This window comes from Zingiber officinale, chromosome 1A (genome assembly GCF_018446385.1).
Source record: "Zingiber officinale cultivar Zhangliang chromosome 1A, Zo_v1.1, whole genome shotgun sequence".
Taxonomy (NCBI): domain Eukaryota; kingdom Viridiplantae; phylum Streptophyta; class Magnoliopsida; order Zingiberales; family Zingiberaceae; genus Zingiber; species Zingiber officinale.
Window position 1 is genome coordinate 22233279 of NC_055987.1, and position 25201 is coordinate 22258479.

The 25201-nt window shown below is 39.1% G+C and overlaps 1 protein-coding gene across 1 annotated transcript in view; it reads right to left on the minus strand.

The window, feature by feature from the left end:
• Positions 1 to 24748, minus strand: part of LOC121996880 — a 31154-nt gene extending 6406 nt beyond the window's left edge. Inside the window, exons 1-2 of the mRNA XM_042551045.1 lie at positions 24559 to 24748; positions 23695 to 24105 (exon numbers count right to left, since the gene is read on the minus strand). Coding sequence (XP_042406979.1) covers positions 23695 to 24105; positions 24559 to 24748 — 601 coding nt within the window. The remainder of the gene's footprint in view (positions 1 to 23694; positions 24106 to 24558) is intronic.
• Between the last annotated feature and the right edge of the window lie 453 nt (positions 24749 to 25201).

Consider the following 25201-nt stretch of genomic DNA (forward strand, 5'->3'; position numbering starts at 1 on the left):
GTATGATGAGAGAGAAAGTATGATGATAGAATAGAGAGAGAAAGTATGATAAGATAAAACAAGGAGAGAAAAAGTAATATGAAAGAAAAATTGAACAAATATATTAAGGATATTTTTATCTAAAATTTAATTCTCATTTTCATTCTCATCAAAACCTAAGGGAGGGGTGAGTTTCATCAATACCCAATTTTTTGGGGTTCATTCTAAAATTTTAATTACATTCCTATTAACCAAACACAAGATTTGGGAATGAATCCATTCCCTTATTCCTAAACCCCTAAACCAAACGCCACCTAAGTACTGGGACTATCCACCTAGAATCAAATGTTGCTAATATTTAATTGTTTTAAGAACTATTTAAGCACATTAGTTAAATTGAGAATATGTAATGGCTATAAGTACAGTTATGATTCATATATACAGGTCAACACTAATTGATTTCCAAGAGTAGTCAATCGATTGGAGAACCCTAGGTCAGATATAAAAGGTCACAGAATTGATTGGGTTGATAGATTGGTTAACATCAATCGATGGCTATAAGTACCAATAAATTGTTATTCGATGGGTTACCCACAGAAGGTTTCCAAATCTATCAGTGGGATCAATTGGTGTTCACCAATAGACTGGGTTGAATGAACTTGCAAACAGAAGCCTTCCGAGTTGATCAAGGAACTTGATTATTGTGTACTAATCGATTGCTATTAGTGGGCAATCGATAGAGCAGTGTGTTAATTGATTGGTGGCTGACATCAATCGATTGATAACTGGTTAGTTGTGTTTTTGACAGTTTTCTTCTAGATTCTTATTCACACTTACTACATAGTCGAGCCAATACTATCACCAAAGCGAGAATTATTGGGGAGGCTAGGAGCATTTGCGTCTATGAATATATATCCATGCATGTAAAAGATGGTTAGTCCAAAGGAAAATCATTTTTTATGCCTGATGTATGTTTAAGAAAGTTCACAAGTCTAGTTTAGCTTCTAAGTCATGTACATATATTGTAGTCTCCGAAACCACTTAATTAATTAATGAGATTTATTGGGTTAAATTATAATTTAATTAGAATTTGAATTTATCTAATTAAGGAGATTTATTGGATTAATTGTAATTTAATTTGATTTTGAAGTTATTTAATTAAGGATATTTATTTGAGTAATTGAAATTTAATTAGAATTCATATTTTATTAAGAATTATAAATTTAAATATATGAGTTAGTTAGGATTAATCAAGTTAACCTTTAATTATGGAATTTGGATTAATCAAATTAAGAAAATAATAGGATATATTAAATATAATATAGAATATATAATTAAACAAGAATAAAAAAAGAAATATAAGACTAAAATTTTATGTAGGGTGTATTGTATATAGAAAGAAAGTATAAATAATATATATAATATAAACCCTATAATTTAAATTATATATATATATATATATATATATATATATATATATATATATATATATATATATATATAGGAGATTTGATTCAAAATAAAATTAATGATTATCAAGAAACTATATATGAATTAAATATATTACCATGTATATGTGATATATACATGGATATTTATATATATGAAATTAGTTTATGGAAATATATAATTTGATTCAAAAATCAAATTAATGACTTAGTATTAAGAAACTGTTGGTGTAGTGAGCACCAGATGATCGAATCTGAGTTTTGATTATGACATAGGGTTCAAAGTTAAGCTGCAGTGTTATCTAACAAGGTTCATGGAGCTTGCAGGAAAGTCCTAAGTGGTACTTAGGCAAAAGTCCTAGCTGCGGTTAGGCAGGTGGAAAACCCTAGGGGGTGGTAACCCTAAGTCATAGGTGGTGGTAACCCTATGCGGAAAGTCTTGGCGGGTCGACAGCTTCAGGCAAAAGTCTTAGGGGGGGGTAACCCTAGGTGGAAAGTCCTGGTGTCGCGAACCAGGTGAAAGACTGGACTAGCCGGGAAGCGGAAGTCCAGCAGAAAGTCCGGAAGCTTCGAATGCTGAGCAATAGGCGTCGGGTCGACCTAGGATTTTCGGTTGGAAATCCGAAGTCAGACCCGGACAGTCCGACGACTGTCAAGTATGTCTATCATATTGTTTCTGTACTAACTTTGTCTTGCAGGGTTTGTGTTTGGGACTAACACAATTTGCAGGAACAAAGGAGCAACTTAGACCTCGGATGAATAGTGTCCGAGGCGCCTCCATGGGGCTTGGAGGTGCCTCGGGTGCTAGCCGAAGCCAGCTGTCCAGAGACGCTGGACGCGCCTCGGAGGTCACTGGAGGCGCCTTGGACCAGGCGTTGGAGGCGGCTTGGAGCAGCTTGGAGGCGCCTTCAGTGGGATAAGGCGCGACCAGATCATAGCTGATCCACGCGTGCGACTCGGCGGCCTGGAGGTGCCTCGGACAGGCTTGGAGGCGCCTCCAACACTGTTTAAAAGGGGACTTCGAGCAGCAGCTTAGAACAACAATTCACAAGCGATCCTTCTGCGTTCAACTGCTAACGAGTTCATCCCAAAGTGCTGTGACGACATACCGACGACCCGGAACTCCAGATTTTGATATTCTTACTGTCGATATTGTTTTCTTTTATAGTTCTAATTGTAATAATCTTGTAACAATCTTTCGAGCTTATAGTTGTTGCCCCTTCATATTACTTGTGGCCGACCCCCTTTGAGAAGGTAGTGGCCGGCCCTTGGCTTAGTCACCAAGCCTTGGGCCGACCCCTCTATTGGACACCAAGATGGACTTTTCATGGGTGGATATGAGGCATTAATGAGGCTACGAAAGGGATCTAGAGGAGAAATTGATTTTGGCCTCCCGATGAGCTCGAGTATCTCGTGTTCACCCCGAATACACAACTTCAAGTTCATCAATAATAACTCATTCCACTAGAGAGTTATTATTGCACTACCGCACCAATCCCAAATTACATTATGGGCTCCTTCTTATCATGAGTGTGTTAGACTCCCTATGTTTAAGATGTCGGATGTTCACTAATTAATTGAGTTACTGACAACTCATTTTAATTAATATTTCAGTCCAAGAGTAGTACCACTCAACCTTATCGTCATGTCGGACTAAGTCCACCTGCAGGGTTTAACATGACAATCCTTATGAGCTCCTCTTGGGGACATTATCAACCTAGATTACTAGGACACAGTTTTCTTTTATAATCAACAACACACACTACAAGTAATATCATTTCCCAACTTATTGGGCCTTTTGATTTATCAAGCTAAATCTCACCCTTTGATAAGTTAAAGAAATAAATACTAAATATATGTGCTTGTTATTATATTAGATTAAGAGCACACACTTTCATAATAACTAAGGTCTTGTTCTTCTATTAAGTCAGTATAAAAAGAACTTACCTTAAATGGTCCTTCTCAATGCACTCAGAGTGTACTAGTGTAATTTATTAGTCAAGATCAACTAATACTTAATTACACTACGATTATTTCAATGGTTTGTTCCTTTCCATCTTAGTCGTGAGCTACTGTTTATAATTTATATATAACCGATAACATAATCTTTTGCGTGTGACACCACACACCATATTATCTACAATATAAATTAATTGAACAACTACACTTAGCATATAAATGTAGATATTTTTTGACCAATGTGATTCTTTATTTCAAAATAAATGTTTACAAAAACTAGGCTTTTAGTATACACTCTAACAGGGTGGATGCGAGGCTTTATATAGAGGCTATAACAGAGACCTAGAGGAGGAATTGGTTTAGGCCTCCTGATGGACTTAGGCTTCCTGTGTTCAACCCAAACACTCAATTCAAATCCATCTATAATAACTCATACCACTAAAGGGTTATTATTGAACTACCGCACCAATCCTATATTACAATATGAGCTCCTTCTTATCATGAGTGTGTTAATCTCCCTGTGTTTAAGATATCATATGTCCATTAATTAATTGAGTTACTGCAACCCAATTAATTAACATCTGATTCCAAAAGTAGTACCACTCAACTTTATTATCATGCCGGACTAAGTCCACCCGCAGGGTTTACATGATAATCCTTATGAGCTCCTTAAGGGGACATCATCAGTCTAAATAATTAGGACACAGATTCCTTCCATAATCAACAACACACCATATAAACAGTATTATCTCCCAACTCATCGGGCCTATTGATTTAACGAATAAATCTCACCCATTGATAAGTTAAAGAAATAAATACTAAGTATATATGCTTGTTATTATATAGGGATTAAGAGGATGCACATCCATAATAACAGAGGTTCTGTTCTTTTATGTAGTCAATACAAATCGAATAACTTCAAACGGTCTTGCTCAATACACACATTGTGTACTAGTATAATTTTATAGTCAAGACAGACTACTACCAAATTACATTACAACTGTTCCAATGGTTTATCCCAATCCATCTTGGTTGTGAGCTACTATTTATAATTTTTAAGGAATCGATAATATGATCTTCTGTGTGACACCACACACCATATTATCTACAATATAAATTAAATAGACAACTGCATTGACATATATATAAATATAAAATGCAAACATTTGACTAAAGTGATTCTCATTTCAAAATATTTCAAAACAGATGTTTATACAAAAGCTAGACTTATAGTATACACCCCAACAATCTCCCACTTATACTAAAAGATTATGTTGCCATAAATACTACCATACATCTGATTCTCATCCCCTCAACATGCCTATTAAAAGCTCTCGCTAGAAGGGCCTTAGTGAAAGGATCTGCTAGGTTATTTACTGATGTAATCTTGGTGACAACACCTCTCCTTGTTTTATGATGTCTCGTATCAGGTGGTACTTGCACTTAATGTGTTTACTTGCCTTATGGGCTCATGGTTCCTTCAAGTTTGCTACTGCACCACTGTTGTCACAATAAATTGTAATAACTTTGGGCAAACCAGGAATCACATCTAAGTCCATCAAGAAGTTTCTAAGCCATACAAATTCTTTGGCTGCCTCAGAGGCTGCCACATACTCAGCTTCCATGGTGGAGTCTGAAATACATTTCTGCTGAACACTCCTCCATGCTATGACTCCACCTCCCAAAGTAAACACATACCCCGAGGTTGATTTACTACTGCTCCTATCTGATTGGAAGTCTGAATTCGTGTAAACCATAGGGAGTAAATCATCTGCCTGGTAAACTAGTATATAATCTCTAGTCCTTTTCAGGTACTTTAATATATGCTTTATGACAGTTCAATGTCCCGGTCTTGGGTTACTTTGATATCTAGTAACCATGACCACGGTAAAACAGATATCTGGTCTCGTACATAGTATCGCATACACTAGGCTTCCTACAACCGAAGCATAAGGAACTGCCCTCATCTCCTCTATCTCCTTTGGTGTCTTAGGACACATTTCTTTAGATAAAGGTACTCTATGCCGAAAAAGTAGAAAACCTTTCTTGGAGTTTTGCATGCTAAAACGATCTAGGATAATATTGATGTATGAAGCTTGGGATAAGCACAACATCTTTTTCTTGCGATTCCTTATTACTTTGATCCCAAGAATATGGCCACATTCTCCCAAGTTTTTCATATCAAACTGCTTGGACATCCATACCCTTATGTCTGACAACACTTAGACATTGTTGCCAATGAGCAAAATGTCATCTACGTATAGTACAAGAAATACCACCACATTTTCATCACTTTTCTTGTATACACAAGACTCATCGGGACACTGAATGAATCCATGAGACTGTATCACTTCATCAAACTAGATGTTTCAAGATCTCGAAACTTGCTTCAGTCCATAAATGGACCGATTGAGCTTACATACAAGATGCTCTTTACCCTTCGCAATGAATCCCTCTGATTGCTTCATATAGATGTTTTCTTCAAGACTCCAGTTAAGGAAAGCTGTCTTGACATCCATTTGCCAAACCTCATAATCCATATAAGCAACAATAGATAAAAGAATCTGGATAAACTTAAGTATGACTACCGGCGAAAATGTTTCCTCATAATCAATTCCCTCTTTCTGAGTATACCCCTTCACAACAAACCTCGCTTTAAAAGTTTCCACCTTCCCACCTATTCCTATTTTCCTTTTGTAGAGCCATTTACATCCAATGGCTTTTACACCATTTGGTGATTCTACAAGCTTCTAGACCTGATTAGAATGCATATATTCTATTTCAGAGTTCATTGCACTTTGCCAAGATGCTGCATCTTTATCTTAGAGTGCTTCATCATATGTCCAGGGATCATCTTCATGTTCACCAGGGATCAAGTCCGAAGACTCTCCCAAAAACATGAATCTTTCAGGTTGTTTAACAACCCTCCCACTAAGACGAGGCACTACCTGTAATTGTGCATCATTTGTGACATGTGTTGCAGTTACTTGTGGTATCTTATCTTGTACCGTTGGTACTAAAGTAGAAGTGTCCTCTCTTAGTTCTCAAGAATAATTTTACTTATGGGCTTGTGGTTCATTACATAGTCCTCTTCTAAAAATTGGGCATTGGTGCTAACAATGACCTTCTGATCTTTAGGACTATAAAACAAACCACCTTTCGTTCCTCTAAGATATCCCACGAAAAAGAGAACTTCTATATGACGTCTCCCTTTAGTACATGTGCTGGACTACCCCAAATCCGAATGTTTTTCAAACTAGTCTTACGCCCATTCCACAATTCTATGGGTGTAGAGGGTACGACTTAGAAGGTAACAAGTTCAGAATGTACGTCGCCGTTTCCAGAGCATATCTCCAAAACGAATTTGGTAATTCTGAATAACTCATCATTGATCTAACCATTTCCATAAGAGTCCTATTCCTTCGTTCCGCCACACCATTCTGTTGGGGTGTACCAAGTGCAGACAATTGGGATTGAATCTCGGCCTCTGATAAGTAACTCTTAAACTCTCCTAAGAGATACTCTCCACCACGATCAGACTGTCATGTCTTGATACTTTTACCATGACGTTTCTCCATATTAGTCTTGTACTCTTTGAACTTATCAAAGCACTCAGACTTGCGGCGCATCAAGTAAATGTACCCATATCTCGAATAATCGTCTATAAAAGAGATAAAATATTCGAAACCACCTCTTGCCTGGATAGTCATAGGGCCACACAAATCAGAATGAACCAATTCCAACACTTCTTTGGCTCTATACCCCTTTCCCTTAAAAGGTCTCTTGGTCATTTTTTTCTTCCAAGCAAGACTCATAGATCGGAAAGTTTTCCACTACCAATGAACCCAAAGGTCCATCGGCTATTAACCTTTGAATCCTACTCAAGTTAATATGACCCAATCTTAGATGCCAAAGATATGTTTGGTTCATTTCCGAAGATTGCTTTCTCTTATTAGAATTAGAAGATGTGTTATTAATTTTCATTTGTTGCATCATGAGAGTTATTGGATTAAGAGTATACAAATTGTCAACCAACGTACCAGAACAGATAACCACCCTATTTTTCTTGACAATCACTTTGTCATCAAAAGAAACAGAATATCCATCGATAAATAATTTAGAAACTGAAATCAAGTTCTTTCTAAAACATGGTACGTAAAGATAATTTTTCAAAATCAAAGTTTTATTCCTATCAAAAGATAAATAAACATCTCCCACTGCAACAACCGTCACTCTCGTAGCATTGTCCATATAGACGACGATCTCCCCTTCATGTAGTCGTTTGGTTTCCTGGAACCCCTGCAATGAATTGCAAACATGATCAGTGGTTCCCGTATCTACACACCAGGTACCGGTAGATAATACCGCTAAACATGTTTCAACAACTAATGAATAAGATATACCTTTATTGTTCTCCTTTCTGCGAGGATAGTCCACCTTCCAATGTCCAGACTGCTTGCATGTGAAGTATTTTCCCTTCGGCTTCTTCACACCTACCTGCGGCCCAGTCCCTTGAGGTCGAATCACTTTCTTTGTCGAACCAACTTGTTTCTTCTTCTTCTTTCCACCTTTCAGCTTAGAGGCAGAAACGTTTTTAGCAACGTGAACTTGAGAACTTTGATGAAATAGCCCTTCTGCCGCTTGGAGTTCTGTCAGAAGTTCCGCCAACAAATAAACCCTTTTGTTCATGTTGTAGTTCAGGCAGAACTGCTCAAAACTCTTGGGCAGCGTTTGGAGAATGATATCAACCTGTATTTCCCCATCGATTTCAGCTCCAAGGACTTCCATCTCATTCAAATGAGCCATCATCTTGAGGATATGATCTCTCACGGGTGTCCTCTCAGTCATGGTGGTCGTCATTAAGTTTCTCATGGCCTCCTGCCTGGCAACCCGATTCTGGTGTCCGAAGAGTTCCTTGAGATTGAGCATCATGTCATAGGCAGTGGGTAGTGTTGGGACTGATGTGCCCGCTAGAGGGGGGGGGGGTGAATAGCGTCTTGTCGCATGCTCGTTGGTTACGTCTTGATGATGATATGCAGCGGAAATAAAATACAAGACTCACACAACGCTAACAAGTAGATTTACTTGGTATCCACCTCAAGAAGAGGTGACTAATCCAAGGATCCACACACGACACGCTCCTCCACTATGAAAACCTCCTTCTTGATCACAACCGGAGGCGGAGAAGCCTCATACAAACTCACACACAACAACACAACTCACACAAGAAGAAAATACAAGATATAAATGAAATACACCCTTCTTTTTACTTACTTGTTGCTTGTTGTTTCCTCTTGAACCTTGGGAATGCACCCAAGCTCCTTCAAGAACTGGCGGTGAAGATTGGAAGAAGCTCGCGTGAAAATCGCTGAAGATCGCAGGAGAAGAACGCAAAGTTCTAGCGAAGAAGACGCTCCGCCCAGGCTATATACAGTACCTCCAATCGATTGAAATCAACCTCAATCGATTGTCACGTCAGCTCCGCACAATCACAGCCATCCATCACCTGCATCCTGCGCAACGGTCGAATCCCAATCGATCGGCCAATCGATTGGGACAGTCTGAATCGATCCACCGATCGATTCAGATGCTTTATGTGTTCTCGCGATTGCGCGAGAACTCCCAGCTCCAATCGATCGACCGATCGATTGGAGATTTCCAATCGATTGCCCGATTGATTGGGAAGACCTTTATGCTCACGACTCATGCTCCCAATCGATTGGGTCATTTCTTCCTTCGCAGCACAATCAATCGATCGACTGATCGATTGGACCCTGGTTCAATTGATTGCCCAATCGATTGACCATCCTGGACTTGACTCAATCTCAAGTCTAAAGTCTCCAACCCAACTCCCGGTCAACCGTGACCTGTTGGGTCTCCATGCCTAGCATTTGGCCACACCCGACCAACCTCGAACTAGCCTTCTAGACTCCTCCATCAGCCTCGCGTCCCTCGAATATCTCCCCATCCTTCACGCCTTGCCTTTAGGAGCTTCCTTCGGCCTCATCCTAGTTGTCGGGTCTTCCTTGCTAAGTCATACCAGGACTTACATTGCCAAGATCACATGCTTGAACTTACATCCTTTGCCAAAATCACACTTGGACATTCCAATTGCCTGGCTCCTCACCAGAACTTTCTCCTTTGCCAAGTTCACACTTGGACTTTCCAATTGCCTGGCTCCTCACCAGGACTTTCCACTTGCCTGGCTCCTCACCAGGACTTTCCAATTGCCTGGCTCCTCACCAGGACTTTCTCCTACCTAGCTCCTCACTAGGACTTTCCCGTTGCCTGGCTCCTCACTAGGACTTTTCCGTTGCCTGGCTCCTCACCCGGACTTTCCAAATGTCCAACATCCAGATAGGACTTTCCCAGTCAAGTCTCCTGTCAACCTTGACCTACTTGACTTGTATTCTCATCAACCTGGTCAACCCTTTGACCATCCCCATAACCGGATGATTGCTCCAGCAATCTCTTTATATTGTCAAACATCAAAACTCAAATCCCGACTCAAACTTGACTCAACTCAAGCTTAGTCAAACTGGTTAAACTTGATCTAGGGAAATTGCCCTAACAATCTCTCCCTTTTTGATGTTTGACAATACCTCTAAGTTAGGCTAAATTTCATAGCCTTAACATCTTCTTTATACCAAGGCTAAATCTCATAGCCTTAACCTCTTCTTTTTCACAAGGCTAAATCCCATAGCCTTAACCTCTTCTTTATACCAAGGCTATATCCCATAGCCTTAACCTCTTCTTTATCACAAGGCTAAATCCCATAGCCTTAACCTTTTCATGACAAGGCATGAATGAAGGTTTCCTTCATTCTATCCCTTTCCTAGAGGGCAAACTCCCCCTGCTTGGGATGAAGGCCTAACTTAACCTTCCATTCTCCCCCTTTGTCACACATCAAAAACTGAAAACAAACTCTTCTCCATAAGAGTTAATTCTACGTTGTTTACAACCTCATATGTTGTTAACAACCCCACAATAAAGATCTCATATTCTTCATTGCCGCCTAAGCTCTCCCTTGAGCTCTACTTCACTTCATAATGCTCATCCTAGAGCATGCATGCTCAACTTCCCAATGAAACTCCCATTCATTGTATTCAATGCTCCCCCTTGAGCAGTAATCTTCTTCATAATGCTTATCTGAGAGTATTTATCATCCTAGCAATGAAGATAACCAATCTTCCATTGTTCCCCAATACTCGACCCTAAGTATTATCCATTATGAAGGTTTAACTCCCTTCCAAGGTCCTTGAAGATAAATTTTCATACATTCAAGGAGTAGCTCCCCCAAAAAACATGGTCAAACTTCTGTCATTGCACCAACAATGACTTGGAGTTCCTAAACAATTAGGAAAACTAAAACTTGAAGTTTTGAGGTTCAAAATTCAATAACGAAACTAAACTTCACCTAAGTCTACCTTAACCAATCCATGCTTGCTTTCATCATGAAAGCTCCCCTTAAATGTATACAAATGTATTCCAAGGGATTTGGAATGGTTATTGGAACTTGAAGTGGCTTAAAGTGCTGAAATCATGCTTTTTAGGCCAAAATCAGACTTCCCAATCGATTGAAGTTGGGACTCAATCAATTGAAATCACTTCAATCGATCCATTGATCGATTCCACAAGCTACTGCTCGCAGAAATTCCCTCTGAATCGATCGGCTGATCGATCCAGCCTGGGTCAATCGATCGGCTGATCGATCCACTGACCCTCTATTCACGGGGATTGACTTCCCAATCGATCGACTAATTGATTAAAATCATCCCAATCGATTGACTGATCGATTGAGTTTCTGATTTTCTGAAATTTAGTTTTAGCGAAATTCAGAAACTCCCCAAAAATTATACAAAATTATAAAAATCATGAAAATTCATGTAGATACTCTTTAGGATATACTCTATCAAGGAAAAATAGTTTTATATGAAAATACTTCCTATTTTCAAAGAGTGACACAAATTTAAAAACTCTTGAAAACTTCAATGTTTTCTCCTAGTTTGTGTCTAACTTTTCAACGATAAATACTATCTAAAGTAGTCTTCACCAAGATTTTCAAAAGTATTTTAAAAACATTTTCAAAATCAATATCCAACCATGTTCCTTGGGCTCAATGCACATGACTTGTACATTAGCTTTCCCAATGATTGGAAAACACATAACCATGTGTTTTGATGAACCTAAAACTCAACAAGATGCACTAAATCAACATCTTGAGTTTTGTTCACCATCCTAATATCTCACTTATATCTAATGTGTACTAAAACACATACAAGTCATCTTATGGTTCTTTGTGAGATGTATATTTGGTTTTGCCCTAAACTAAGGGATCATGCATAACTATCTAGGCATTATGAAACTTATGATCATCCACCTAGGATGTCACTTGGTGTCATCCCACTTGTTGAGATATTTACCATGCATGATAAATGTCTTTTATCCTTAATTACAAGGAAATTAACATAATGCATGATGTTACATGGCATACATCAAAATAAGCAATTTTCAAAAGAAAATAATGTTATAGCTACATGATGTATGTATGACATGACATGGTATTTTTGTGTTTTTCATACTAAAAATGAATGCAACACATGATGTCATGACATATGATGTGCAAACAAAGCATGTCAAATTAGCATAAATAAAATACCTAGATTACCTATCTAAATGTCCTTAAACCTTAGCTAATCTTAAAATTAAATCCTAGATTGCCCAATTTCATCAAGAAAGTGCCAAACCCCAACTTGACATTTCTTTAATCTCTTGATTTATTTATGTCAATTAAAATTAAGCACATTCCTCAAATTTTGGCATATTTATCCTTCCAAAGGAGTAATCACCTTATATTTTAAGCCCGGATTTTCCCTTGACTCCCTAAGAACATACCAAAATCCTAACTTGGTAGTTCATATGATTCTCCAAATTGTGCCAATTTAAATTAGATTCAACTCCTCAAATTTTGACACATTTTACTCTTTCAAAGAGTAATACTAATAATCCTTTTCATTTTCAAAGGTTAGTGAAACCTTGAAAATGCTCTCCAAGTGCCAACTTCATCAAGGTTGGGTTCACTACCCTTCCAAATAGAGTTGACACTCTCTAGACCCATCTAGGGTGTAGAGAATATGCTCCTAGGAACCCAAAACATATTGATGCTCTTTGGATGTTTTAGGTACTCACTAGGGATAACTTCCCTAGTCACCTTCCTAAGGACCTTTCTAGGCTTCTTAGAAGCCTTGATCACTTCTACTAGGTCAACTCTAGGGATTGCTTCCCTTGTGACCTTCTTTGTAACTTTGTTTGACTTCTAGAAGTCTTAGTCACATTGGTCTTGACAAACGTACTCTTAGGGATGACTTCCCTAGTATTTTTGGCTTGACCTCTAAACTTAGGGTTGGTCCTATAGCTATATGGAACCCTATGGCATTGAGTCTCACTCTTCTTGGCTTTGGGTTTGTATCCCAAACCTTTATGACCATTGAATGACTCTTGCCTAGTTCTCCCTAGAGTTTGCTCATTTTGATCCTTAAGAATATTTTTCATTCTTGCCAGGGTCCTTTCTAAGTTATCAAGTCTTGACCTCAAGACTTAGTTCTCCATCATTAAATCCATAGATTTGGATATTTCTTGACCCCTATGAGCATTTCTATATTTTGACATATATCTATAATCCTTAGAGTTATTGCCTAAGTTACTATCTACCTTCCTAAACTTAGGTGTGATAGTTCTAGCATGAGGAGGAATGTATTTTCCCTTAACGCTATCATGCTTCCTACTTTCATGATAATTTGCATTAAGATGGTAAGAATTATATCTAGCATGCTTTTTACATCGTGTCAAAGGAATAGATTCATTAAATGATACATTGATTTTTACCTTGGAAGCTCCCCCTAGGCTTGTGCTTCCTCCTTTGACTTTGGTTGGCTTCCTCTCTTTAGGACATTGACTTCGGTAATGTCCTCTTTGTTTGCATGAGAAGCACACAATGTGCTCCTTGCTTTTGTGTTCTGTGGGACTAACCACTTTTGGCTTCTCCTTAGCCTTGGTTGCCACTTGGCCCTTCTTCTTGGCGAATTTTGGACACTTGCCCTTATAGTGTCCATGTTCCCTACACTCAAAGCAAATAATATGATTTTTATTATTTACAATCGAAATTTCTATACCTTTGCTTGTAGGGGTGACACTTGATCCTCCATTTGATTTATCTTGCATTGTGGAGGTTGCATCATCATCTTCTTCTTCTCCTCTTGAGGGTGTGGGTGCTTCCACCTCTTCAACTCTTGAGGATGTGGATACTTCTACCTCTTCCTCTCTTCAAGATGTAGAAGATCTCTCATCTTCTTCCTTCTCCTCCTCGAATGTTGACCTTATGTCAACATCGGATTTGTCCTTCTCTTCTTGGACCAATGAGCCCTTCTCCTTAGGCTCATCCACTCCTTGAAATTGAGTGGGGTTCTCATGATAGGCAATGACCTTTTTCCAAAGATCACTTGCACTCGTGCATTCACCTACACTCAAGATTATGTTAGAGGGTAATAGATTTAACAAAGTTTTTGTTCCTTATCTGCCTCCGCTTGCTCCCTTTGTTCCTAGGTCCAATGTCGAGGTCGAAGGCGCTTACCCTTCTTGTCCGTTGGAGCTTCAAATGGGTCCTCCAAAACAACTCATTGGTTCCAATCCATTTGGAACCATGTTTCCAACCAAGTTCTCTAAAAATTGAAGTCCTCTTTGTCATATGGGGGTGGAATCCGGATGTCCCATCCAAGCGGTCCTTCGAACTCCATCTTCTTCCTCTAGCTTCTTGCTCTCTTGGCGGTTAGTCCGTAGAAGAGCGACCTCATTCTGATACCAATTGTTGGGACCGATGTGTCCGCTAGAGGGGGGGGGGGGTGAATAGCGTCTCATTGTGCGCTCGTTGGTTGCGTCTTGATGATGATATACAACGGAAATAAAATACAAGACTCACACAACGCTAACAAGTAGATTTACTTAGTATCCACCTCAAGAAGAGGTGACTAATCCAAGGATCCACACACGACATGCTCCTTCACTATGAAAACCTCCTTCTCAGTCACAGCCGGAGGCGGAGAAGCCTCGTACAAACTCACACACAACAACACAACTCACACAAGAAGAAAATACAAGATATAAATGAAATACACCCTCCTTTTTACTTACTTATTGCATGTTGTTGCGTCTTGAACCTTGGGAATGCACCCAAGCGCCTTCAAGAACTGGCGGTGAAGATCTGAAGAAGCTCGCGTGAAAATCGCTGAAGATTGCAGGAGAAGAACACAAAGTTCTAGTGAAGAAGGCGCTCCGCCCAGGCTATATACAGTGCCTCCAATCGATTGAAATCAACCCCAATCGATTGCCACGTCAGCTCCGCACAATCGCAGCCGCCCATCACCTGCATCTTGCGCAATGGTCGAATCTCAATTGATCGGGCAATCGATTGGGACAGTCTGAATCGATCCATTGATAGATTCAGATGCTTTCTGTGTTCTCGCGATCACGCGAGAACTCCCAGCTCCAATCGATCGACTGATTGATTGGAGATTCCCAATCGATTGCCCGATCGATTGGGAAGGTCTCTGTGCTCACGATTCATGCTCCCAATCGATCGACCAATCGATTGGGCCATTTCTTCCTTCGCAGCACACTCCAATGGATCGACTGATCGATTGGACCCTGGTTCAATCGATTGACGATCTGGACTTGACTCAATCTCAAGTCCAAAGTCTCCAACCCAACTCCCGGTCAACCGTGACCTGTTGGGTCTCCATGCCTAGCATTTGGCCACACCCGACCAACCTCGAACTAGCCTTCTGGCCTCCTCCATCAGCCTCGCGCCCCTCAGATATCTCCCCATCCTTCATGCCTTGCCTTCAGGAGCTTCCTTCGGCCTCATCCTAGTTGTCGGGTCTTCCTTGCCAAGTCATACCAGGACTTACCTTGCCAAGACCACATGCTTGGACTTACATCCTTTGCCAAGATCACACTTGGACTTTCCAATTGCCTAGCTCCTCACCAGGACTTTCTCCTTTGCCAAGTTCACACTTGGACTTTCCAACTGTCTGGCTCCTCACTAGGACTTTCCAATTGCCTAGCTCCTCACCAGGACTTTCTCCTGCCTAGCTCCTCACTAGGACTTTCCCGTTGCCTGGCTCCTCACAAGGACTTTCTCCTGCCTAGCTCCTCACTAGGACTTTTTCGTTGCCTGGCTCCTCACCCGGACTTTCCAAATGCCTAACATCGAGTTAGGAATTTCCCAGTCAAGTCTCCTGTCAACCTTGACCTACTTGACTTGTATTCTCATCAACCTGGTCAACCCTTTGACCATCTCCATAACCGGATGATTGCTCCAATAATCTCCTTATATTGTCAAACATCAAAACTCAAATCCTGACTCAAACTTGACTCAACTCAAGCTTAGTCAAACTGGTCAAACTTGACCTAGGGAAATTGCTCCAACAGGTAGGGCCTGATGCTGATGTTGCAGCACATTTAACATAGAAGCTAAAATGTAACACCGCGTCATCTCATCTGCCTTGACCCATTTCCTATGTCTCTCTATCTACTCTTCACTAGAATCCTTATTAAGCATGCTTGGACAGACCTCAAGAAGTATGAACTTGTATTCTTCAGCAGTTAAGACAATGCCCAAGTTCTGTTTCCAATCAATATAATTTGGACCAGTAAGTTTATTTTCTTTTAAAATAACAGCAAGAAAATTGAAAGCCATTTTAAAATCTTGAGAATCACCAAATAAAATGTTTGGTCAAAACTTTATAATTTAAAATAATATTGATTTCTCAAACAATATAATTTAAATTCACCAACACCTCAAAACACCATGAATTTCGTATGCCACGATAGTGCGGACGTATACTAATTCAAATATTTGTAAGAGGAGGTTTTATCCATTAATTTTATTATCTTGTCAACCTAACTTTATGACAAATAAAATTAATTATTGGTTCATCTTTGGTCACACAAATAATAACAGTGGCTCCGATGGGGAGGATACTATTAAATGCGCCTAAGTGTATACCATTACTTGATACTTAGTCCATTAATTAGGATTGTACCCCTTCAGATAGAAAAAATCACACATACCTAAATAATTTCCTATAATCATCCAAAGAGGAAGTTTGATCTAGTGATCCGCAAACAAATTCATTCGATATAGAGGAAGACACTTAAAGACAACACGTAAGTTTGAGTGCATCACTTACAAACCAGTAATGGAGACTGTGGAATTTATTTAAATAATCTCTCTCCCACTTAGTTATTTAAATTGAGGAATTTTAACATGCACACACATCACAGCACATAAAAACAGCATATAAAGGCAATAAATATGAAATAAAATTTCCAACTATTATGACCTCATCCATCACTATTTTCCAATATGTGCCTCATCTATCGTTGTCCTCCAATATGTCGCTAATCGATCAAGCCGTCGCGTCTATCTTGCTTCCTTCTTCACCGCGCCTCCGGTCCTTAAAATACCACCATGCATAGCAAGGATACAAGTCGCAAAAAAAAAAAATTACATTTATCGATCCTATATTCCACAAAGGAATTTACATGTAATCTAGATCAAATAGAATGTAAAAAAATAATATAGCAACCAGCTGTATTTAATTATTACAATCATGCACAATACAAAACAACCTCGACATGTCTGAGGGTTCAAATCATACATAAACACACAAAGCCATAATAGTTGGGCCTAGGATGCCTGCAACCACAGAGTTAATCTTTCTAGCACATCCTACTATTATCCTACCTAAACTTATATATAAGCAGTGCATAATTTAACCGAAAACCAATCACACAGAGCCAGAAAACTTGGCTATGATACCACTTGAAGGCGCTGGAATTCCGTTCTATTTCAATTTCTCTGTACAAAACTGTACAAGTACAGAACTTTTCCTAGTAACCCCCATGTTCAATCAGACATGTGTTTGATCAATCAAGCAAGTTCTTGATGGATCAAAGCACACCTTGATCGAAGTACAAGATCGCTGGCCTCTTGTGTTGGTATTCAAAATCGATACAAAGAAAACTAAACTAATTACGCAGCGAAATCAAAGAACTAGTTGTACCTTTCCTTTATAGCTAAAGACCTCTTGATCTTCTGCTGTATTCCTCTCCTCCACCAAGAGAAGCTCTAGGATGAGGCACCTTCTCCTCTTCTTCTTCTTTTCCAAGCCGCCGCCCAACAAGGAAAGCAAGAGCCACCGACCCTAGCAAGGAGGAGGAGTCTCCGGCCTTAGCAAGGTGGAGGAACCACCGACCCTAGAAAAGGAGGGAGGTGGCGCCGACCCTAGGAAAAGAGGGAGGTGGCGCCAGCCCTAGGAGAAGAGGGAGGTGGCGCCAGCCCTAGGAGGAGGAGGTGGTGCCGCCGGCCCTAGGAAAGGAGGAGGCTCACCAAAAAACACAACAACAACAACAACTTGGATGGGTGGATGCGAGGCTTTATATAAAGGCTACAACAGGGATCTATAGGAGGAATTGGTTTAGGCCTCCTAATGGACTTGGGCTTCCTGTGTTCGGCCCGAATATTCAACTCAAGTCTATCAATAATAACACATACCTCTAAAGGGTTATTATTGAAGTACCGCACCAATCCCATATTACATATGTGCTCCTTCTTATCATGAGTGCGTTAATCTCCCTATATTTAAGATATCGTGTGTTCGTTAATTAATTGAGTTACTGATAACCCAATTAATTAACATCTGATTCCAAGAGTAGTACCATTCAACTTTATTATCATGTCGGACTAAGTCCACCTGCAGGGTTTATATGATAATCCTTATAAGATCCTCAAGGGGACATCATCAGCCTAAATAATTAGGACACAGATTCCTTCTATAATCAACAACACACCATATAAATAGTACTATCTCCCAACTCATTTGCCCTATTGATTTAACGAATAAATCTCACTCATTGATAAGTTAAAGAAATAAATACTAAGTATACATGTTTGTTATTATATAGGGATTAAGAGGATACACATCCATAATAACAAATGTTCTGTTCTTTTATGTAGTCAGTACAAATCGAACAACCTCAAATAGTCCTGCTCAATACACACATAGTATACTAGTGTAATTTTATAATCAAGACAAACTAATACTAAATTACACTACAATCGTTTCAATGATTTATCCCAATTCATCTTGGTTGTAAGCTACTATTTATAATTTATAAGGAACCGATAACATGATCTTCTATGTGGCACCACATACTATGTTATCTACAATATAAATTAAATGGGCAACTACATTGACATATATATAAATATAAAATACAAACATTTGACCAAAGTGATTCTCATTTCAAAATATTTCAAAACAGATGTTTATACAAAAGTTAGGCTTATAGTATACATCTCAACGGTAATAATCTCTTTAGTCTTATACCAATGAAATTAATTAACCAAGTTGTTTACAGGGATATCTTATACCTATAAAGTATGATATCAATTAAATTTACATTTCCGTGTTGTCTATAATCATATATAGTCCAAGTGGGAGAGTGTTGAATTTAATATCCCTTAAGGTGGATTTACATGTGATTTAAAAGACTTACGATACTGAAATTTGTTAAGTGATCTAACTTAAAGTTATTGAGTTTCAAGTTATTTGATGTGGGTTCAATGTGTAGAACCTTTTAGTCCAATCCATTATTATCTATTGGCTAATAATAGATTGGATTTCTATATAAAGGGGGATCCCTAAGGGTTTAAGGTAATCTTGACAGAGCTTTTGATTCCCCATTGACCTAGAACTTTTTGGCACCGCCATCCTCTAAGCTCCTTAGAAGATCTTCCTTTCCACTGCATCTTCTTTCACATGGATCAAGCCAACAACACTAAAGACAAGGACATGACTCTTTAATCCGGTTCCTTGTCTATTATGTTTTCTTATGTGATGTCATGTTTACGACATAACTATATCTCGATTAAGTTTATTGTTTATCGCTTTAAATTTATTTATTTGTTCTTAGAAATTTTGAGGTTAAGGAAAATAATTAACTCTATCAAGTGTCAATCTCCTTAACTGAAAACCTTCAAATTTAAACTATTTCTTCCAAAATAATCAATTTTGGGAAAAAATCATTTTAATTTCATAAAACAAGATTGGTCCTATTATTTGAAAGGAAGGTGATATGGGTTATAGCGAGTAAATTTAGAAGATGATGTGATAGTCAAAGTTAAGAAGATGTGGCGATCAAAGTTAAGATAGAGGGATATTCCACACTTGGTTATGTTGATCACCCAACCTTAAAATTATCGGGTCCTGCCTGCGAGGCTCTAAAGTAGGGCGTTTAGATAAGGCTGGCCAGGTACACACCCGATCGAGTATAAGACTCTAGAGTTTTACTCTGAAACTAAAGAAATAATGTGCTTGGATAGTAAATAACTGGCTGGATTCAAAGGAATCCGATCTGATGAAAGGCCGTCCAGACTCTAGACACTTGAGTCTTATGAAGTTCTTGACATACGATCGGCCAGATAAAGACTGGTCGAACGTAAGACTCTCTGTGTACGCCCGGCCGGGTAAAGTCCGACCGGGCTCAAAGACACTTAGACTTACAAAGATCTTAATATACGATCAGCCAGATAAAGGCTAGTCGAACATAGGACTCTTTGTGTACGCCCGACTGGGCAAAGGCCAATCAGGCTCAAAGACACTTAACCTCACAAAGATCTTAATATACGATTGACCGGATAAAGGTCGACCGGGTCTAATTTACTTGATTTGATATTGTCTCTAAAATAAAGACTCTAACATACATAACTTATCATATGGTTCCTTGAATTGATCTTTGGCATACTATGGGCATTATACTAGTCTCTGAGTAGGACTTTGCAGTACTTAGCACATAAGAGAGAAGATTGATACCAATACAGGTTAAAGGTATTTCATTTCATAGGGTTTACTATATATGCCCGGCCAAATGAAAGATCATCTTAAAATATATTCAATGAAAAATATTCCAGTTAAACGTCCGGCTTAAGGATCGTCCGAGATATATTTAGCAGACAAACAACAAACAACATTCTGACCGGCTGTCGAAGTTGTCAGGGAATATTCCTTGAGAATTTCCTCACTAATTGATCTGTTACAATAGTATATCTCAACAACCTCATCAAAGGCCTAAGCCATAAGCGACAAAAGAGGTACATCTGTGGGTAGAAAAAAGATTCCTCGGACTAATCATTATCGATCACTCAGACTGTACTCTTTCCATCACCTAACAAACTTTGACACAAGAGGCTACCTCACGATCATGGAGATTGTGAGAGGTGGTATATAAAGGAGATCCTCTCCATTGGTAAGGTACGTAATTCACATCATCTAGAACTTACTCTGACGCATATCCACTACTGTTCTTCTTCTTCGCCCATTCGCTAGAAAGTGTACTGACTTGAGCGTCGGAGGACCTTGCCAGGGATCACTTCCCTGGTCTTTGGTCAGTAACACTTTGTACAATCATTGATAACTAGCATTTTTGTGCATTATTTTAGTTCTTATTCTTGGAATTTTTACCTTCTCGCATGCTTAATTTTGTATTTATATTATATTTTATGAGTAGGATCTATTCTGGACTTAATTGTAAATTTTTACAAATTATGGTATTTAATCTCATGTTTTTATTATGGATTTGTAGGAAATTCAAAGAGTCATGGATTAGGGTTAAGCCGGATTAAATTTGGCCTGATTTAGAGGTTATACGAAGGAGATCAAGCTGAATCAGTGTGAACCGTTGATCCATATCAACAAAGATCTTATTCCTTCATTCAGATATAAGCATCCTTCCCTTGATCCAGATTTAAAACAATCTAGGCCTTTACTTCATCAAGAAAAGATCATTCCACCCATCATCTCTATCATCAAATCTGAACCTTACATCCACTTCTATTGAATGGACGACCCAGATTGAAAGAGAGAAATCCTTTCTTAATGCTTCACGCGGACGAACAGTGAAACCCCTTTTTTTGTTCGCGATCCTTTTCCTCGCGTGCTAGGGCTCGCGAGAACTCCCACCACACCTCACCTCTACCTCTTCTTCTTCCTTTCTTCTTCCTCACCACCGGCCGACAACGTCTTCTCTTCCCTTGCCACTGGCCGGCCAGCTCTTTCCACGTTCTCCTTCTAGATCCAAGCGGTGGTAGCAACAAGCATCCTTGGCGGAAGCTATGAGCAATGGCAACGACAACAACCATCTTCACCTCATCGGAGGGGTTCTCCGATGTGATCTCCACCGTCTAGCTTCCTTATGGCAGCTTCATCACCTGGGGTTCAGGTGGCAGAGCAAGGAGGCGGCGGTGGCGGTTCATTCGATTTCACTGCGCAATCCCACAGCCAGTCAACTTCCAGCGGAGGGGTTCTTCGTTGCAAGATTCATATCATCCTCGTTGTTGTAGAAGCAAGCAGCAGATGGCTGGAGCTACTGTTCACCAGTTTTGGGGGTTCCGGAGCCGGACCCTTACATGACGGCTAGGGTAGTCCTTGGAGCTGGAAGTGGATGTGTGAATTGTGGTTGGATTAGCTTAGTTTTATTGATGTTTGTTAATTTAGATTGAATGCTTGTATTGAGTTTAATTCCATATTTGAATTGCACTAATTTTGCTTAATTTGTTTCATGCATAGTAGGTGTTTGGTGAAATGTCTCTTTAAATAGTTAGGTTCAATTTGATGCATTCTCCTTTGTTTAATTCTTGGTTGTCTTGTTCTTCCAATTTCTTTAAGTTCCAGTTCTTCATTTGAATGCAATTAGGATAGATTAGCTTAGGTTTCATTTCATGCTTTAGGTTTCGTTTTATGCTTTACTTCATGTTATCTTTTATTTGTTATAATTGTAGTTAGGTTAGGCTTAGCTTTATTACTCGTATTATCTTTCATTTATTAGATTAGGTTTCATTTAATGCTTTACTATTTCCTTCCTTAGTGTAATTGTGTTGATAGTTAAACCATAACGTAGAGTGACAATGCATTATGGATTAATCATTGACACTTAGTTAGATTTAATTCCAGCATTAGATTAGTTTCCTACTTGCTTTGCTTTTCATTTGATAGATTTAGAATTAAAATCCAAAACCTCCATTCATATTGAAAACCCCAAAAATAGGAATAACATACAATCCTAGATTACCATCCTATCGTTGCTTTCGTTGGGAGATGACCTGAGTCATTTCTATACTGTATTAGTGTAGTTGAGGGGGTTCAGAACGTATAATTCTTTTGATATCATGTCACGACATGAAAAAAAATGTGGTTATCAAAAATTGGCACCGTTGCCGGGGAGAAGTAGTGGTGTTTGGTAATCTTAGAATTATTTTTCTATTTTCTCTCTTATTTAAATTCCCTTTGTGGTTGAAAAAAAATTCTAAAACATTGTTAGGGTTTAATTATTTCATATCTTGTATGCAAGTGTGCTATCTTGTCTATTTCCTGTGTGTTTTGATTGTATTGGTATGAGTATTTCAGGTAAGATCAGGAAATCTATGTGTTATCAGTAGTTTCAGAGTTTCAGTGTGTTTAGGATCTCAGACTTGATGAGCAACATGGAGAAGAACACTAAAAAAACGCTCAAAGAACTTTGGACACCAGACTTGTCAGATGATTTTTTTTTTTGCATCAGATATTCTGATTTAGAGACGAACTTCGAGTTATGACATATTGTACATCTATTATCGAAGTTTCATGGACTATCTGGTGAAGATCCCAATAGATATCTGCAAGATTTGGAGATGGACCAACAAGCACAGAGGTTGTTCAAATTGACGCTCTTTCAGTAAATCTTCCCCTAGCCTGTCTAAGACTGCTCTTATTAGCCGAGTGTTCTTGTATAGGAAGGTTGGGAGAACGACCTCCGCTACAAAAATAAGTGAAGGTTAGAAGTTTCTATAACAAATGGTAGGAAAATTGCAATTGGTTAATTACAAGGAAGATAGGGATTTTTGCTCACCAAAGGTGGCACTTAGCTCTAAGTTGACCAGAGTGAGCCCGAAAATAAATAATAGGCCCTCTATGGTCAAGGAGGGTAAATTGAACTTTGCACCCTTTAACTTTTCTAGGGCTTCACATAGAGTTGGATCTGCGGAAATGTTACTTAAATTAGGGAGAGTAGAGGGAAGGAGAGATGTTGGAGAAATTGAAGCTTGGGCGAAAGGTAGAGAAAAAAGGAATGGATAGTGAGCTAGACTTTTCTTGGACAATCACAATGGATTTCCCTCGAGGGGAGGTCAAAAAGCCTAAAGCTAGTGAATCACCTGGTAAGGAAGAATCTTCTTGAGTAGGAATAGGAGCGGATGTTGAGAGGATTGGATAGAGAGAGGATAAAGTCAATTTGGGAGATGGTTCCTGTTCATCCTCTAGGGCGATATCTTCCGGAGCTGAGAGTGCTTGTCTCTTGGGACTAGGGGCAAGGGTGAGTTTCCTCCCCTTGTACTTTTTCTTTAAGGCAACTTTCTGCTCTAAAGGAACAATGTCAGGTATCGAAGGTGAAGCAGGTGGCAATTCTCTAGAAATAGTGGCTTCAGTTGAGTGGCTCGTGGAAGTCTCACTGGTAGGGACGGTTGAGGATAGACCTTGCTTGTTCAACAGCTCTGGTTCCTTAGTGAGGAGCTCTCCCTTGGCTAAGATAATCTCTTTAGAAATCAGGGATTTTAAAATCGCGATCACTGCATTGAACAAAAAATGTCTCAATTAGTGGTAACATAGAAATAAATTTATTACAACTTACCAAAAGAGACAAAGAAATGAGATAAGAAGCAAAGATAGGATCCTATTTAAGATTTGTAGGATCAGGAAGAGAAGGAAAAGAAGATTGTCAAATAGTAGACCAAGTGATAGAATCAGGTATTTCTATAAAAAGAAATGAGATTTCTAGCCCTTGTTTGAGGACGACATGTCCTCAAAGAAGACCGCTTTCAGTCAGGACTAGAAGAGGAAAATCTTAAATTCTGATTTTTTGGGGTAAGCAAACAGATAAAGATTGGGAGGAATTCCGAATAGACAAAATAACATGAACATCCCGCACATATAACGGAAGACGTTTGACACAAATTGTTGTAATAGGATGCGAAAATATTGGCTTACTTCTGATTAAAAAGGGTGAATGGGAAAGTGCAGACTGGCCACTAATTGGTCAGAAAAGAAAGTGACATGGTTATCGGGAGGAAGGTGAGGACGATCAGCCAGAGAAGGAAGACAAATGCGATAAGTATGAGGGATCTCATATCTGGAGTAAAGGTAGGCTCGATTAGCGGCATCAAAGATTGAAGAAGTAGAGGTATACCAGGGGGCAAAAGATTCTTGGGCCATGGTAGAACAAAACTTAAACAAAGGATGAGTAACTTACTGGGTTATCGGGGATTCGAAAAAGACGTAATACAGAGGAACGAGGGTCACCGGAGAAAATAAAGGAAAGGAGGAAGGTCACCAGAGAAAAGGAAGCACGAAGTACGAAGAACCCATATCATTTAGCATTTTATAGAGAGGAATTTAATCGCCACCGTTAGATTAAAATGGCCCACTTAAGGAGGATCATTGATTTGCAAAATTGAGTGTGTCAGTGCATTATACGAGGTGGTCAATGGCAGCAAATGTTGCAGAGAATGAGTAGTGGGGTCACGTGGTATGCACCCATAAATGGGCATTTATGAAGGACATGACAAGTGAAATATTTTGTAGCAAAAAATACTTTTTTGCATGTCCTCGGTACTAGTCCTAACAGAGGGCATATCGTTTTAAAAAAAAAGCATCAAGTATCTAAGG